The sequence below is a fragment of the Sapajus apella genome, unplaced genomic scaffold, assembly GCF_009761245.1.
Source record: "Sapajus apella isolate SASKATOON/1434 unplaced genomic scaffold, GSC_monkey_1.0 scaffold197, whole genome shotgun sequence".
Lineage (NCBI taxonomy): Eukaryota > Metazoa > Chordata > Mammalia > Primates > Cebidae > Sapajus > Sapajus apella.
Genome location: NW_022437137.1, coordinates 436,920 through 454,575, shown reverse-complemented (window position 1 = coordinate 454,575; position 17,656 = coordinate 436,920). Strand labels below are relative to the sequence as shown.

Below are 17,656 nucleotides of genomic sequence, written 5' to 3'. Positions count from 1 at the left end.
CTTTTCCTCTAAAGTTCTTTTTTTTTTTTTTTTTTTTTTTTTTTTTTGTTTGTTTGAGACGGAGTTTCGCTCTTGTTACCCAGGCTGGAGTGCAATGGCACGATCTCGGCTCACCGCAACCTCCGCCTCCTGTGTTCAGGCAATTCTCCTGTCTCAGCCTCCTGAGTAGCTCGGATTACAGGCATGCGCCACCATGCCCAGCTAATTTTTTGTATTTTTAGTAGAGACGGGGTTTCACCATGTTGACCAGGATGGTCTCGATCTCTTGACCTCGTGACCCACCCGCCTCGGCCTCCCAAAGTGCTGGGATTACAGGCTTGAGCCACCGCGCCCGGCCTCGGCCTGAGCACTTTCTATGCACCAGGTGAGATTCTGTGTGACGTCCATGGATGAACCCCTTTGATCCCCACCACCATCATGAGATAGAGACTACCACTACCCTCGATTTACAGATGCAGAAACTGAGGCAAGAGGGGTTAAATGGAAGGGGCATTTAAGCCCAGGAGGGCCGGCTTCGGAGCCCACACTCTTACCCACGGCCCCTTCACTTCATCAGGACATGGACCCCACTGAGGGCAGGCGAGAGCTCAGGGCACCACCCACGTGGGGGCAGCAGAAAAGAAGGGAAATGCTCGGATTTCATTATTGTATTCAGGATTTTGCAATCAGAAATTCTAGAAAGGAACTATTTCCATTTGTGTGTATGTAATGTTTGCACTTAATGACTTGGTATGGTTATTGTTTTAAAGATCCTATTTTGGGGACACAGCCTTCTATTTTTTCTATCAACCACAGAAACACCGGTGGGAGGGAAGGAGAGAGAGGAGGAGGACAGGGATGAGGACAGGGATGAGGCCCACGGCTGGCCCGCAGGATGGAGAACGTCTGCTATCAGCCTCAGTGCTGCCATTTGCTTTAGAACCCACAGTCCCATTGCCCGGACAATGGAGCTGGGAATGGGAAACGGAGAGGAAGCGTGGGGCTGCCTTAGGGATGGAAAGACCTGTAGATGTAAAATGCTACTGTGCCTTCTCAACGGTTAACCAGATTTGATCCCAGCCACAGCCCGGGCCGGTGCACCAAGGAGTGTCATTTCACAGAGGGGTCAATCAGGTGGCCAGACCGAAGTCACACAGGAAGCGGAGGACAGAGCTGGACTTGTGTCCAGGAGGCTGTGGACAGGCCACTGCCAGAGCTGGGAACGGAGGCAGTGGCCGAACCGAGGCTGGGGTTCTCACTTCTCAGGGCCCCAGGGTGCAAGTGACATAAAGCAGGGATAGTCGGGGGTGGGACGTGCAAAGGGAGCTCAGAAGCATCAACACCCCGGAAACCTCTCTGCTCAGAAACAGGGACCGCTCCACAAACGCCTACCTTTGGGCATCGAGGTAGACACCTACCTTCACCTTCCATTTCATAAATGTCACAAAACTAAATAGGGGCTCATGGTGTCAGGAAGAAAGCCCAGTCCTTAGAGACCTTGGAGAACCAAGTTCCAGGGACACCTCTGCCCCGACCCCATGTGGGACTTCACCACCCGGATGACCTGGTTGGACCCCCAGCTCAGACGTTCTCTGAACAGGGCCACTGATATCTGCTAAAAAACTGTGGAACGGGCCACTGCATAATTGAGAAATGAAAACACCCTCGGCACCCACCACCCTGTGCAGCCCCTCAGTCCCTCTGAGAGACCATCTGTCCACAGGTGAGGTGGAGACCGTCTCACGAAGGGTGTGGAAGGAAGGTCCACCATGGGAGAAGCGCAGACACCTGGGCTCTGTCTTAATTTTTTATAAGTGTTCTAGCTGGACCTGGGTTCTGGTGGCTAACTGGCTGTGATACCTTGCCAACATGGGTTTTTCTCTCCAAGCCTCAGATTCTTCCCCCCTAGAGAGAGAATTCAGTCATTGGAAGTGTATGGTGAGCCTGTCATGTGCCACTGAGGCACAGAAATGGTAGCCCCTCAGGAGCTGAGTGCCCACGGGGCGACCGCCAGGCGAGAGACAAATTCTAACACAGCCTGGCAGTGCTCTGGCCGTGAATGAGGATACAGTGCCACGGGGCAGGGAGGGGCTGGCAGATGGAGTAGCTGATTGCCCTCACGGACCTGGGGGCCCAAGAGGAGGAGGTGGCTTCTGCACTGGGCCTTGGAGAATGAACAGGGATTTGCAGAGAGAAGACGGAGAGGCAGGGATGACCCCCCGTGCAGAGCAGTCTGTTCACGCTGGGGATGTGGAGCAGCTGGGCTGGTGGGGTGCAAGGGTTGAGCTACAGAGGGGTGGTGGTGGCCGTCAATATGGTGCCACAGTGGATTCAGAACCTGGTTGCAGAGTATCATAGATCTGACTGTACCTCCTGGCTTATCCGCTGTGTGACCTTGGGCAAGCTACTTAACCCCTCTGAGCTCCCAGATTCCAAATCAGTAACATGGGGATGAGAAAGGCACCTGCCTGGGGCAGAGACTGCTAATTACCATGTCCCCCTTCTTGCTTGGTAACAGAACACTAGTCGTATTTGGATGGGTATTAGGCTACCTTTCCCAGCTTCCCAGGCAGACAGGGTGCTCTGTCTTACAAAGAGCATAATTCTGGCCAACGAGATGAAAATAAAATTGTTGGATGAGATTTCTGGGACTCCTTAAACTCCTCAAAAGAGAGCATTCTCCTGCTTCCAGTTGGGAATATAGAAGAAATGCCTGGAGCTCTTGCAGCCATTTTGGCCATGAGGCAACTTTGAGGATGAATGCCATGTGCTAGGCATGGTGACAAATGCTCACGGTAACAGCAGTTAGGGGCTGGGATTCTGCAGTAATAGAGACCCGCGTTTGAATCTTGGCTGTGCCGTTATCCACCTCTGTGACCATGGACAAGCTACTTAACCGCTGCGTGCCTCAGTTTCCCCATCCATCGATCGAGTGAATATGATAATGGTACCTACCCATGGAGAGCATGCAAGTGTGCACCCAATATCCCCTCTCCCCTTCCTCTTTGGAAATAAGATGTGAATTTGGCATATTAAATTAAAGGTGCTGAATGTGTTCATTCTTAAGGATCCCAGGAGGAAGGCAAAGCGGGTGTCAGTCCCCTTTACAAAAGAGAAACCTGGGGCACAGAGAGGAGTGCAGAGATCATCCCACAAGTTAGCGGATGAGCGGGGACTCGATCCCAGATCCCACTGCCCCACCCCGAGGCCTTCCCACCGTCCTCCCACCCGCCTGGGTCTGCCTCCTACCTCCAGGTACTTGACGGGGATCTTGTGCTTGGTGGCGTGCGACTGTGCCAGGGGCTTCAACTCTGCCTCATGCTGCCCTTTCTTCTTAAGGATGCCACCCAGGGCAGTGAGCACAGTGGCGCCATGCTTCTTCAGCTCCTCAGATGCCTTCATCTCATCCTCTGACTTCAGGTGCTTGAACTTGTCAAACTTCTCCAGAGTTTCAGGGTGACCCTTAAAGAGGCTGTGGGCACAGAGAGGGCTGGAGTCAGACATGGGAGGCTCAGCGTGAGGTCAAGGGGCAGCCAGACTAGAGTTCAAGTTCAGCTCCCCGTCTTCCCAGCTGTGTGACCTTGGGCCATTCACTTCACCTCTCTGTGGTTCAGCTTCCTCATGCAAGGCACGGGGATAACTTGTCCCATAACTTAAAGGATTACGTGAGATGATGTGTGCTGTGTACCGACAGGTGCTGCCACACGGTGAGTGCCGTATAAATGCTTGCTATTGTGATTTTTACTGTCATCGTCATCTTCTTTACTATGAGGGGCAGGAAGGAAAAAGCATCTTGGCATTGCTCGCTGGCCTCACTCCAATTTTCCCCAAGTTGCCTAGAGAGGAAATGGCTGAGTGGCATTGTGAGTGGGCAAGGAGCACTGAAGCTGAAGGACCCTGGACTAGATGAGCACCTACTACGTGCCAGGTTCCATAATAGACTCAACTTGTGTTTTCCTTTTGAGTCATTCATATTATTCCCATTTTACAGATGTGGAAACAGAGGCTCCGAGGCACAAAGTCACCTACTCATTATTGCAGGGGTGCCGTCCAGAAAAGCCAGGCTGGAATCAGGTCTGAGTGACCAAAATAGCAGTTCTAGTCCACACTGCGACCATCTCTGCAGATTCCCGACTAGGGATTGTCCTTCAGCTGCTTAAATACCTCCAGCTACAGGAGGCTCACTCCTGCCTGTGAGGGCCACTCCACTCCAGAGCAATCCTCACACCCAGAAACCTCTTGCTTGTTTGGAGCGCAAGCTGTGACTCTCTGAACCTCCCAGTCCCCTCACTGTGCAGATGGCGAAGTGCCCTGGTGGGAGCAACCCGACCCAGCCCTTCCACAGACTGGCACCCGCTCCTGCCAGGCACGCAGTGAGGTGCCCCAGGGGCCTCTGCTGGGACTCTGAGCAGCCACCTCCAGCTCTAGACCTCATCCCTTTTCACTATGAGCAGGCGAGTGCTGGTCAAAGGGAGTCAGACCTGCCCCCTGGGTAGTGAGTTTCCCCTTTTTACCCACGGAAGACCACGGAGAGAAGTGGCTTGCCCAAGGTCACGTGGCTGGTCAGTGGCAGAGCCCAGACCCAAACACAAATGGGACAGTTTCCTATTCCCACCCTTTCCCTGTGCCACAGCCTGAAATGCTTGGCAGGGGCAACCTGTGTGCCCAGGGCTTCCTCTCCTGTCCGATGGTTTCAGTTCCTCGCAAAGCGCCTCTTTCATGGACTCCAGGTTCCACGGCATCCCTGTAGCAGTACACAGTGTGTACGTACTGTGGCCACACTTCAGCTCGCGCCCTGAGCCACCCTGCCCAGAAGTGGTCACAAGGAAGCACCTGATCCCCGCTGTCTCTATCCCAGGGTTTTATGAGGAGGATATTTTGTGACCAGGACGCTGAGCTCCTCAATCTGAGAATGAGCTCATGGGTTTTTTTGAGATGGAGTCTCTCTCTGTCGCTCAGGCTGGAGTGCAGTGGCAGGATCTCAGCTCACTGCAGCCTCCCTCTCTGGGTTTGAGCAGTTCTCCTGCCTCAGCCTCCCTAGTAGCTGGGACTACAGGCGTGCGCCACCACACCCGGCTAATTTTTGTATTTTCAGTAGAGACGGGGTTTCACCATGTTGGCCAGGCTCGTCTCAAACTCTTGACGTCAGATGATCCACCCACCTCGGCCTCCCAAAATGCTGGGATTACAGGCGTGAGCCACCACGCCCCGCCATGAGTTCATGTTTTTTAAGAGCCACCTCTGTCCAACAATCTCCTCTTCAGCTTGTGGTCAACTAAAGCCCCCAGCTCTTCTTCATGAGACCTGCCATAGCTTCTCGTCCTGTCATTGAGCAGTTGATGACCCGTACTCCTGAACTGCAGAATTTGCATTTCTCCTTCCTGTTTTCAGCCCCCCATTCCAGGCTCAGCAGCCTAGTTCGAACGTCACGATCAGAGATAGTTTCTGATTTTGAGTGAAAGCACTGAACTGACACGGAACACCTGCCAAGGGTGGGAGTATTTTCAGTGCTTTTCGTGTATTAACTCACTGGGTCCTCACAGCAACCCTGGGAGGTAGATACTGTTATGATCTCACTTAAAGGAAGAAGAAAGGAAGAGGGCACGCCTCTTTGCCAAGGTCACAGTCAGCAGAAGGAGAAGCAGGAAGCTCAACTGCTGTTCTCTGAAGGACAGAGCTTTGTGTTTTCCTTCCCTTGCGTTTTCCTTTCCTTCCTTATTTCTTCCTCAGGCACAGGACAAGCACGAGACACATGGTCCTTCCTTCCTTCTCCCCATGGCACAGGAGAGAGAAGGAAAAGTTGGAAGAGGTTTCAACATCCTGGCCCAGTGGGTTTGGGGCTGGGCTCACACCACGTCTGCATGTTTGTGTTAGGACACAGGATCTTGGAGCAGGTGAATTGCGGATGTTATTGACAGAACACATTCTTTATTAGGAATCCAGGATCCCGGGACTGGACGGACTTTGAGATCGGCAATTCCAGCCCCTTTCCAAACACACAATTATTTTATCACCCAAAGAAACACACTCTCAACACCATTCTCACATGCTTATTATTTGATCAATAATCAGATCTCCCATTTGGAAAAGGCCTACTAACTTGCTACATTCAACTTCAAATAGGAACACACGGGCACGCACAAATGCACACTGCGTTAAACAGAGGTGGCCGGGTGGGGTGGCTCACGCCTGTAATCCCAGCACTTTGGGAGGAGCAGGCGCGTCAGGAGTTTGAGACCAGAGTTGCCAACATGGTGAGACCCCGTCTCTACTAAAAATTCAAAAGAATTAGCCAGGCATGGTGGGTGGGGGGGGGGGCGCCTGTAATCCCAGCTACTCGAGAGGCTGAGGCAGGAGAATTGCTTGAACCCAGGAAGCGGAGATTGCTATGAGCCGAGATCGTGCCACTGGATTCCAGCCTGGGTGACAGGGAGACTCCATCTCAAAAAAACAAAAAACAAAGGTACTAGCAATACTAACTCATACCAATGTGACACTTACTTTACGTTCACAGTGCGGACATATGTTAACTCATTTTAAAAGCCTGATGGGGTATATGCCATTTTGCAGAGGAAGAAACAGAGGCACTGAAAGACCGACTAGCTGGGGATTTAACCCAGGCAGCCTGGCTTCACGTCTACCCTCTTGATGACTCTTCAGGCTTTGCTATTGTTACACAAAGATATTTACATGCAAACTAATACCTATATGGAAATGTATCAACACCTCACAAGTGTACGTGAGTGTGGGCTCTCACAGATGTGTGTGCACATTCACATGCGGGCCTGCACCGTCACACAGAAATACATGTAAATATCTCCCAGCACATGCCATACACACACACACACACACACACCCCCACAAGCCTGAACCACATACATTCACTTTCCCCATGCTGGGCATGGTCCACCACCCTGCCCAACTTTGCCACCTCACCCCAGGATCCTGTCCAAATCCTCGTGCGTCACAGACAGCTTGTCTCTGACACCTTTAGCCCAAGGATCCCTGAGCTCCTGACTATTATTATCTGGCGACAATGATCCTTGAACTCCAGCCTGACAGATGGAAGACCGGGCACGCACAGGTGATGGCCCGAGGTCAGGACACTGAATGGAGACTGTCTGGGACAGAACAGGGCCAAGGATTTGGGATGCAAGGCAGCTGGGGGTCTCCGACATGTTAGGGCCCGCTCCCCACCCCTCCGATATCTAGGGAAGAGAACAAAGAACGGACAGGTTTGGAAGCTTGAGTTCTGGTCCCAGTTCTGGCGCCAAGGTGCTCTGTGAGGTTGAAGTCACTCAGCCTCTCTGGATCTTGGCTCCTCCATATGTAAACCAAAAGGTAGGTCTAGATGATTCCTCCAAAAGACTCACCAATGCCTTACTTTCCACTCTCCACACCAGACAGCCAGGGAGAGAGTCCATGTTTACTTTATTAATATTTTTGGGGAGACAGGGTATTGCTCTGTTGCCCAGGCTGGAGTACAGTGGTGTGATCTTGGCTCACTGCAGCCTCGATCTCCTGGGCACGAGCCTCCTACCTCAGCCTCCCGAGTAGCCGGGACTACAGGCACACACCACCACGCCCGGCTAATTTTGTTTATTTTTTTGTAGAGAAGGGGTCTCACTATGTGTCCCAGGCTGGTCTTGAACTCCTGGACTCAAGCGATCCTCCCACTCTGCTTCCCAAAGTACTGAGATTACAGGCCAAGGCACTACACGCTGCCCCATGTTTAAACAGCAGAGGAGAATTGGGCTGTGCCGCCAGATTATTCCAGCACACACAGCTGCCTGCCTCCCGTGGACCCAGGCCTTGCAGCTAGGAGTGCCCCCTACAGGCAGCCACAGAAGGCCCTTCTCCTGGATTATTTGCCAGATAACAGCCACCCAGAAAACGAGCAGATGGAAGCCCCTCACCCTGTGGAAACGGAGAGAGGGCTTTTCCTCTAGTATTTCAGAAAGCCCCGTTTGCCTGTGTATCCAGCTTCAACCCTGCTGTCAGTGAGCTTGGTTCATCAGACACATCTTCAGGCCAAGTCAGAGAGAAGGGAGGTCATTTTCCTGCTGTTCTCTGAACTGAGGCCCAAGCAGACACCCACATGAAACATGGAACACATGCTCAGATCCATGAAAACCACCCCTGGCTCTGCTAGAGCAAAAAAACCAGACTGCGCATGGCAGCCCGTCTTGAGTGTGGCAAGGTCATGGGCAGAATAGCATAGCGGTCAAGAGCAAGGCTTCTGAGCCTGGTGCGTTGGCTCACGCCCGTAATCCCAGCACATTGGGAGGCCAAGGCGGGCGGATCACCTGAGGTCAGGAATTAGAGACCAGCCTGGCCAACATGGCAAAACCCAGTCTGCGCTAAAAATACAAAAATTAGCCGGGCATGGTGGTGCACACCTGTAATCCCAGCAAGACTCGGTCTCAAAAAGCAATGAGCAAGGACTCTGGATCCAAGCTGCTTGAATTTGAATTCCAGTTCCTCTCTCTATTTTTTTTCTTTTTTTTCTGAGATGGAGTTTTGTTCTTGTTGCCCAGGCTGGAGTACAATGGGACCATCTCGGCTCACTGCAACCTCCGCCTCCCAGGTTCAAGCGATTCTCCTGCCTCAGCCTCCCGAGTAGCTGGGATTACAGGCATGTACCACCACACCCAGCTAATTTTGTATTTTTTTTAGTAGAGACGGGGTTTCTCCATGTTGGTCAGGCTGGTCTTGAACTCCCGACCTCAGATGATCCACCCGCGTCAGCCTCCCAAAGTGCTGGGATTACAGGGGTGAGCCACTGCGCCCAGTCTTCAGCTCCTCTCTTACTTGCTGAGTGGCTTTAGATAAGTTTCTTAACCTCTCTGTTAAATGTGGTGATCATAATAACATCTACCTCATAAGGTTGTTGTCAGGCTTCAATGAGTGAAAGAAACACGTCGGACATAGCCCAGCAATCAGTATGTACTGAATAAATGGTTGCTGTCTTTCTCCTCCTCCGCATCTCTACCGTCATCATCATCACCATCACCCAGGAGTTTTCACTCCTGCCTGTGGCTGTCATTAACCGGTGGAGACTCTCAGGCCCAGTTCCGCCCTGTAGTGAGCAGTGACCATCAGCGGTGATTTTCAAACATGTTATGGCCTTGAAATCCTTTGCTCCAAAACACAATGCCAAAGTAAATAAAACAAAAAAGGTTTGAGTAAAGGAAGGAAAAAGGGGAGTGTGGAGCCCACGCCGGAGCCCCCTCTCTTCTGAAGCCCCCACGCCTGGAGCCAGAATCTTCAAGTGACCTTCCAGCTTCTGTGTTCTAGAACTTTATGTTCAGGTACTTGCAGCAAAGCCCTCCGTGGTTTACAGACTGGGCTTAACGGAATTTGCCCTCTTTTACAATCAGAAGACTGGAGACATAACCTTTCAAGGTCAGGAAGAAAGCCGAGTCAGTATCCAGAGCAGAGCCAAGATGCCAACTCCTACGGGGGTCATTTGCAGCTCTGGGCTTGAGCCCTCTCCACCCTGCCCCCCGGGAGGCCATCCTTCCTGTTCCCAAAACACTGAGAAGGCAGAACCAGCTGGCGCGGTCTCTGCATGCCCCACAGCATAAGACGTGACAGGGCACCAGGCCTCTGGGACCTTCCAGGGGCCAGCAGTTCTAGGCATCATGTCTGATCCCTGGCCCCTGGCCCCTGGCAAGCCTCCCTGAATCTCCCTGATGACGCAACACCCTGAGTCTTCTTCAAGATGTCCAAGTCACTGCCTTAGGAATGGCAGCTCCCAAATCACCTTGGAAAGACCTCTGCTCTGCAAACTCTGGTCTCCTACCTCCATGCCCGACTGTCCTGTCTCCTCTCCAAAAGCAAAGGAGGATCGTGGACTCATAGAATTCCAGGGCATGACAGTGGGATGAGATCTCAGAGACCATGGAAGACAATCCCTTCACTCAACCAACAAAGAAAGAAGACCCAGAGACGGAGAGACTTGTCCAAGGTCACACGGCAAATCGGTGGCCCAGGAGTCAATGTCAATGTGTGTGTGTGTTTGTGTGTGTGTTGGTGGGGGGAGCATTTTGTGCAATCCAACAGGACCTGTTACAGCCTGCTGACAGGAACAGAAGAAAGACATAATGAACACACCACAATGCCATTAGAGTCAACAGAAAACTTAACCGTCCTTCCTCAAGTGCTTCTAGCAAGGACACTAAGGGCTCAAATTTTAGATAATGGAGCTTCCAGGACCAGGCAGGCTCCCGAGGCAGACAGAGGCTGCAAATGGGGAAAGCCCAAAAGAGACCCAAAGGAAAACTGAGTGGAAGAGGAAAACAGGCGCCGGCTCACCAATAAGGAGAAACGAATCTGCAAATTAAAGCACCAAAGACAATCCGATCACTTACGGCAAACCTGGAGCCCACTTCCTCCCAGGGGCAGAAATGTTGATTCATAACCCATCAGACTTTTGACGGAACCAGCCCAGAACATGAGGGAAGGGACCCAGAGAAGAAAAGAGCGTAGCACCATTTGGGATGGAAGGCAACGGGAAGATGAGAGTCTGCGTACAAACCGCAGCCACCCTCTATTCACAGAACTCAGATTTTTGTTTTCGTGGGTGTATTCCGAAATCCCCTGCAGTAAAAGGCATGATATACTTGGAGACCACACCATTCCGAGCTCTCAGACTGGAGACATATCCAACGCCAAAGGCCACTAATGAGCCTCTATCTTCTGTTCTCTAATTGCAATGCTTTGAAAGGTCCCTAGTCTGGCCTTCATCTGTAATAGCTGCTAACATTTCTAGCACTCGGTATATGCCAGGAACTACGCCAGGTGTCTTGCACGCATCATCTTATTTCATTGTCACTTCTCCTCTAGGACGTAGACACCAGGCTATCCCCCTCATGGTACAGGACAGGACATCGAGGCTCCGAGAGGTTCAGGACCTCCCAAAGGCCACCCAGCTGCTCAGTGGCAGAGTCCAACCTAGAACCAGATGTGTCTCCCTGTGAAGGCCATCTCTTAGACATGACACTTTAACGGCATTTCACAGGCTGTGACTCTGAAAATGTCCTCCCCTTCTCAGTCCCTTTTTGTCCCCATCCTGTAAGACAGGTAGCTGGACACAATCTCTCAGAGCCCTTGTTAACTCTGACTGTCTATAATTCTGAAATTCTTCCTGGTGGACTCTGAGCATCCAAGGTTTCATTCCCAAGCTTCCTCCAGCTGCTGACCTCAACCTGAAATGGATCCCTTTCCCTCTCCCGAGTCCAATCCCTGACACTTTAAAGTGAAGAAAAAGCAAGTGAGGGTGTTAACACCCTCAACTAATGCAGCCAACGGGTCTACGGGTACACACTTTCCACCCTTGATCTTAGGGTGTGGGTGGCAGGGGCGGTGGAATCTCTTCCTTTTACCTGATGAGGACCTCCTGCCCATGGCTTGGGATGTCAGCCTCCACCTTCCCCCAGACGTTCAGCACCAACTGCCATTCCCCGTCGCTGAGCCCCATGGCGCAGTCTGAAGAAGACAGAAAGAGCAGATATGGGCTCACTGGGTGTCCTGGCCCCAACAGCTGGGGTTTGAGGCCGCCTGGCCCCAAGGGCGTTTTTATACCTTCCGGGGTGCTTGACAAAGATCACTCGATGGCTCGCTCTTCCCCTCCCCTGCCCTCCTTCTCTTTCTCTCTCTCTCTCTCTCATTCAGGGAGGGGTCTAATCTTTTCCTTTCTCTAGCCCTCACATGGGAAGCTATTTTGGGGCGGGTGCCATTGTGGCGAGGCAGGACAGCTCAGGCCACAGGGGGGTGGGGTGGTTGTGTGTGTTGAAAGAAGGGGAGGAGGTTGGGCACCATCTGGACTCTCAGAACAGACAGAAAGGGCACCACTGAGGCCGATGCCAGCAGCCTGAAACCCAACGCTCCCTGCGGTCAGCCCTCCCAAGAGGACCTGTCATGTTTCTAAGCTTGAGCACCAGGCACCCCGGCTGGCCCCAGGACCGTCCTGGCCCTTCACAGCTTCCCACGCACTGTCTGCTCCTTTGCCAGAGACCCCTCACCCCGCCAGAAGTGACAGAAAGGAACTAGATGCTTTTGTGCTTATAGCCAGGTGGTCCTGGGCAAGTCCACCATCTCTTAAAGAATTCCTGGCTTCATGATCCTGCCCAAAGTTTTCCATCTGAAAAGGTTTTCTTGCCTACTCCTTTGAGACACAACTAATTGCTTCCTCCTTTCCTTTCTTTGTGTGGGTTCCTGTTGCATTGCTTCCCAAGAGGAGTCCTATTTCCTGGTTTTCTTGCCAGCTTCTCATTAGGATAACAGCAGCCAGCACTCACGGAGACTTTGCTGGGTGCCAGGCCCTGTCCCAAACACTTAGCATTTGGTAACTCATTTACCAATGGCACCCACCCCAAAATAGCTTCCCATGTGAGGGCTAGAGAAAGGAAAAGATTAGACCCCACCCTGGATGAGAGAGAGAGAGAGAAAGAGAAGGAGGGCAGGGGAGGGGAAGAGCGAGCCATCGAGTGATCTTTGTCAAGACCTCCCTATGTGATAGGTACTGACACTATCTCCATTAATTGAGAGGAAGTAGGGAAACATCACAGATGCACAGCTAGTTGCTGGCAGAGCTGGGATTTGAACCCTGGAAGCCAGCCTCCCTTATTGTATTTCAGCAGCTCCATTTTCTTCATCCCTGTAGCTCGTGGGCCTCACATAGTACTCTGTGCCAAGTTTGAACTGAATAAATGTTTGTTGAGTAAACAGGTGGATGGTCTTGCACAGAAAGTGAGTGGAAGATGATTAGCCTTATCTTCCATCCATCCTTCCTTCCATCCGTCCACTTATTCATCCATCTATCCATTCATCCATTCATCCATCCAGCATCTTTGTCAATCCATCCATTCACTCATCTATCCATCCACCCACCCATTCATCACCACCAATCCCTCCATCTACCCATGTGTTCCTCCATCCATCCATCCATGCACCCATCCATCCTCCACCCATCCACCCATCAGCTCATCCGTCCACCCATCCTCTCATTCATTCATTCATTAACCCTCTCTCCTTCCATCTATCCGTCATCCACCAATCCCTCCACCTATCCATCTATCTGTTCATCCATCCATCCATCAACTCATTCATCCACCCATCCTCCCTCCATCCATCCATCCACCCCTCCCCTCATCCATCCATTTATTATCCCTCCATTCATCGTCCCCCCCATCCATCTATCCATCCATCATCTGCCCATCTCTCCATCTATCCATATATCTGTTCCTCCATCTCTCACTCCATCCATCCCTCCATCCATCCATCCACCCAACCCCTCATTCATCCACTCATTAACCCTCCATTCATCAACCCTCCCTTCATTCATCTATCTATTCATTTATCCATTCATAATTCACCTATCCCTCCATCTATCCATCTGTTCATCCATCCATCCATCCACTCATCTCACAGACAGTGATAGACCACGTACTGTGTGTCAGACACTGCTGCATGCTGAGGACAACAAAATCAAATAAACAGATTCCTGTGTCCAAGAAACTCAGAGGCTCTTTAGGGAGGTAACTACGAGGAATGAAAATACAGTACAGTTTATTGAGTGCTATGTTCAAGGAAGTCACAGGCCCTTCCTTCCGTCTGCACAGGACTTTACAAAGTACCTCCCTGGCAAGATGATATCTAGTTTTTACAACACCTCTAGGAGGTTGCGAGCACCACACCACTTTATATCTGTGGGAGGCGAGATTCAGAAGCGAGAAGCCAGTGTTTGGTCCGTCCTGGGTCTGCGCTGGATGTGTGAGTAACGACTACCCCACCTACACAGCTTTTTAAAGATAACTGCCCTGCCCCAGCCCTGCTGAGGTGCAGGTGTAGCCAGTCAAGTTCTGGGGCACTCGATTCTCCCCCAGACCTGCTGCCAGTCACAGCCAAGCTGAGAGAGCCGATGTCAGGGACCACTGATTTCCCGAAAAGTCAACGTCTCCTAGCTCTGCCAGTCAGATCCCGTCTTCATAAGGTGAACAGGGATGTCTAGTAAGAATCGGACAGGTAGGAAATGTAGCTAGAAAAAGAGTCAGATTCGAAGAATCCCCGAACTTAGAGCTCTCCAGTAAAACTCCGTCAGAACGCCCTCTGTGCGAGTCTCTGAAGCCTGGCCCGTGACAGTTCTCGGATCGCCATAAGCCTCCACTCCCTGTAGGAGCCCTGTGTCTCTTTTCAATGAGTCCTGTGTACTGAGGCAGCTGACTCCTAACAACCAAAAGGGTCTGAGGCACTGGCTGCACATCTGCTGTCCCCTTCCCTGGTGACCATTCCAGAAGTCAACCCCGAATGCTAGGCCAGCTGACCCCCGAGGGCCCATCTCTTTAGCAGTGGAAGAAGCAGTAACAAAATGAGTAGCTAAAAATGCCATGGAGGTGTCAAAGGGGCTCTCATTCATTCATTCAGCCATTCATCTGTTTGTTCCTTTGTTCATTCATTCATGCAACAGCCGAGTACTGAGGCCCAGTCTGCCAGGCCCAGCCTCAGAAGGAAAGGCAACTTTGAGAGTGCCTACCCCGGTCTCAGACCCTCGGAAGCTTTGACTCTTACCGCTGGTTACTCGCTGGGGGTGAGCCCAGGATGTGAGCAGGGAGGGCAGAAAGAAGGTGATGGCACTGAGCTGTGCCACGCCTGACCCAGGGCCACCTGCCCTGTGCGCTGGGGAAGGCTGGAGGGGACACATTCGAGACTCCCGGGGATTGAGATGCGGGGTGCGGTTTTCAAACGCCCCGTGCCCTCCTGGGAGTCTCAGAGCACCCCGAATGACTACTCAAATCCCAGCTCTTCTCCTATCTCTGGCCTCCTGAGTTGTCTGAGGACAGCCTGAGCGTTTAAAATCTCATCAACCCGTTACCGATGCTGAAGTGTTTAATACGAAGCTATCATCCGCTTGGCAGGCGCTCCCATGAACCGGCGTGCCCACGGAAACCTGTAGCTTTGAAGTCGATGGAACTTTTAAGTTTTACCATTTAAGCTAATGGGAAGGCACCGACATCTGTTTGTACTTACGCATCTCCACAACAGAGCAGCGTTACCTCACAGTTGCCATGGCTACCCGGACCATCAGCTCTGTTTGGGGTCTATTATTATCCCCGGGGCAGAGAAGCTGCAGACGCGTTACAGGAAAACCAGGCTGCCTTCGTGTGCAAAACTTTCTGCAGCCTTACACACTCATGCTACACACACGCGTGCACACGCACAAGCACACACATGCAGGGCACGTTAGGCTGACACCCAATGGGGAAAACTGGATCCCACCAAGTCAGGCCTCCTCTTTTTTCCTTTCCTATCACAGAATCCTTTGAATCCAAAACTGAGGCTCGCAGAATCATCCTCTGTGCTCCCAGTTCTGGAGGCTCGAGATCCCAGAATTAAAATTCTAGAGTGTCAAAATCTTCAACTTTTCACCACCTGAGAAATGGGGGCTCTAGATTCTAGACTCAGAGAGAGCGAGAGGCAGAGAAGTCTAGAATTATAGGGCTGTAGCATCCTGTCGCTAAAAGAGGCCTTCCACAGTATTTTGTCCAATTTCCCACTGAATGTAGTTTTCCCTGCAGATAATCGTCTGGCATCTGCTTGAATACTCCTGGGAGTGGTGAGCTCACTACCTAAAGCTTTAAAAATTCTTTTTCGTGTCGAACCAAAAGATGCCTCCATGCCACAGTCACTCCCTCGTGGTGGCTCCGCTGGCTCCTTGAGAATAGAGAGGCCCAGGCGAGTCCGTCTCACAAGAGAAGCAGCAGGCCCATCTAAGACCTTTCTTGTCCAGACTGAACATCCCAGGACTTTCACTGAGCACCCTCCCCAGGCAAGGTGAGGCGGGGGCCTCCAGCTGGAGGAGAAAGACAGGCTCTGCGATCTTCAGTCTCCAGCCACTCACCTCTAGTCACATGCACACAAAGAGAACGCTGTAGCAAGGGGTGTCCAGCACCCACCTGCGCAGGTCTCAGCCCCCCAGGCAGCTGTGCACGTGGCTCCCCTATTTTTATGGCCAGAAAACCCAATCTAGGTGAGCTGGGAATTTGCTAGCCCTTGGACAGCTGACAATTCCCTTCGGTCAATCTGGGATTAAGACTCCACCGGGGAGAGCTAAGATGTGACAAGGAGAACTCTGGCTCCTCAAAGCCGGGAGTCCCCGCGGTCTCCCCCACTCCCTTCCTCCTCCTTTTGGGAACAGGCCTTTGCAGGCCAGGCTGGGCAGCGCCTCCCTCCTGCCAGCAGGCCCTCCCCCCGCCCACCCGCAGCTTAGCTTGTGCTCCTGGCAGAAGCTCCCTCCTGGACCAGCGCCAGGCCAGGACTCAGAGCAGAGCTGGGGCCTGAGGGTTGTAGGGCCTGCTCAAGGCCCTTGACGGGCCAGCAGGACCCCCAAGCTTGCTCCAGACCCCAGAACGCGCCCCCCAGGCTGCTCCTCTCCAGCCCCTTAGCACCATCATACTGACCACAGCTTCCCTTCTCCCCAGCTGTCCTCACAGAGCCTCCAGCCAAGCGGCCAGGGCTGGGGGTGGGGAGAGGTGTCTTATAGCAGCCGGGGAGAGGCACAGGGAACTAAAAATACAGTTTACATGACAAGGCTCCTCCTCTCCCTGCAGGCCCAGAGGGGCTTATTGGAGAAGGGCTGGCAAGAACACAGTACCCTAATCCCCCAGTCAACAGGTGTGGCCCGGGACATTGGCCTGCCTCGTCCCTTCACCCTGCCCAGCCTCGGAGGCTCAGAGTGGCTCCTCCAGCCCCACCATCCACCTGTCATCTGGACAGAGCCCAGTCCCACCTCCACAGCCACCCAGCCCCACACACACCCGCCCTTCCCGTTCTTCAAGGCTCGTTATAGGAGCAGCTTTCCAGCTGGGACACCCCAACCCCGCTCTACCCGCTCCCCAGCAGATGTGCCTCTTCCCCACTCTGGCTGCAGCACTGGTGCAGCCTTCTCGTCTCCCTTGCTTTGGGGTGCACTCGTCTGGACTGGTCTCTCCCCATTTCTACCCTGTGAGAACCTCAGAAGCAGGAATATAAAAACCACACACTCGTATTGTACTTACTGCACGCCAGGGGTAGCGCTCCTCCCAGCAGCCCTTTCTTCTGCAGGAGACACTTTTACAAGCCTCACTTTACACTTGAGGCCCAGAGAGGTTAAGTAACTTGCCCAAAGTCACACAGCTAGGAAATGCCAAGCCCAAGATTGGAACCCAGGCAGTCTGGCTTCAGAGTCTCGGCTTCATGGCTAACAACTGGTCTAATGTGGGGTCCTTCTCCTTCACTCTCTCACCTGCTCTACAGCACCTAGCAAAGGACCAGGGCAACATGCTCTTGGATTGTTTATTTTTGTATTGAGTCCATCCAGGGTCTTGGCTTGCTGGAGGCAAAGGCAAAGACAGCTGGTGACCTTGCCCCAGGGGCTGACAATGGGGGCCCTACTGCCATCTAGTGGCAACAAGGAGAAAAGCCTGCACCTCCAGCCCGCGCTTCCATCTGTGCTCTCGGTTTCTCAGTCTCTCTTCCCAGCCAGCCCGGAGGGGGTCTTTTTCTGTCTGTATATTCGTGGCGCCTTGCCTAGACGACCATAGATGGCTTGCCAGATTATCAGAAGACGAATGTGATCTTTTAATATTGTGATCCAGGACCAGTGGCGTAACTTTCAAAGGACTATGCATTTTTTGTC

At 52.4% G+C, this 17,656-nt stretch overlaps 1 protein-coding gene across 3 annotated transcripts in view; it reads right to left on the bottom strand.

Annotated features, from left to right (window-relative positions):
* MB (myoglobin) overlaps window positions 1-17,053 on the bottom strand; it is a 26,704-nt gene extending 9,651 nt beyond the window's left edge. The window contains exons 1-4 of one of the 3 annotated variants that reach the window (XM_032269716.1): window positions 17,037-17,053; window positions 11,367-11,469; window positions 3,229-3,451; window positions 1,532-1,543 (exon numbers count right to left, since the gene is read on the bottom strand). In XM_032269716.1, coding sequence (XP_032125607.1) covers window positions 1,532-1,543; window positions 3,229-3,451; window positions 11,367-11,461 — 330 coding nt within the window. In that variant the 5' untranslated portion in view covers window positions 11,462-11,469; window positions 17,037-17,053. Of the gene's footprint in view, window positions 1-1,531; window positions 1,544-3,228; window positions 3,452-11,366; window positions 11,470-11,565; window positions 11,800-16,439; window positions 16,548-17,036 lie in introns of those variants that run through there. The other 2 variants (XM_032269714.1, XM_032269713.1) reach the window with 2 other exon arrangements.
* Window positions 17,054-17,656: the final 603 nt, after the last annotated feature.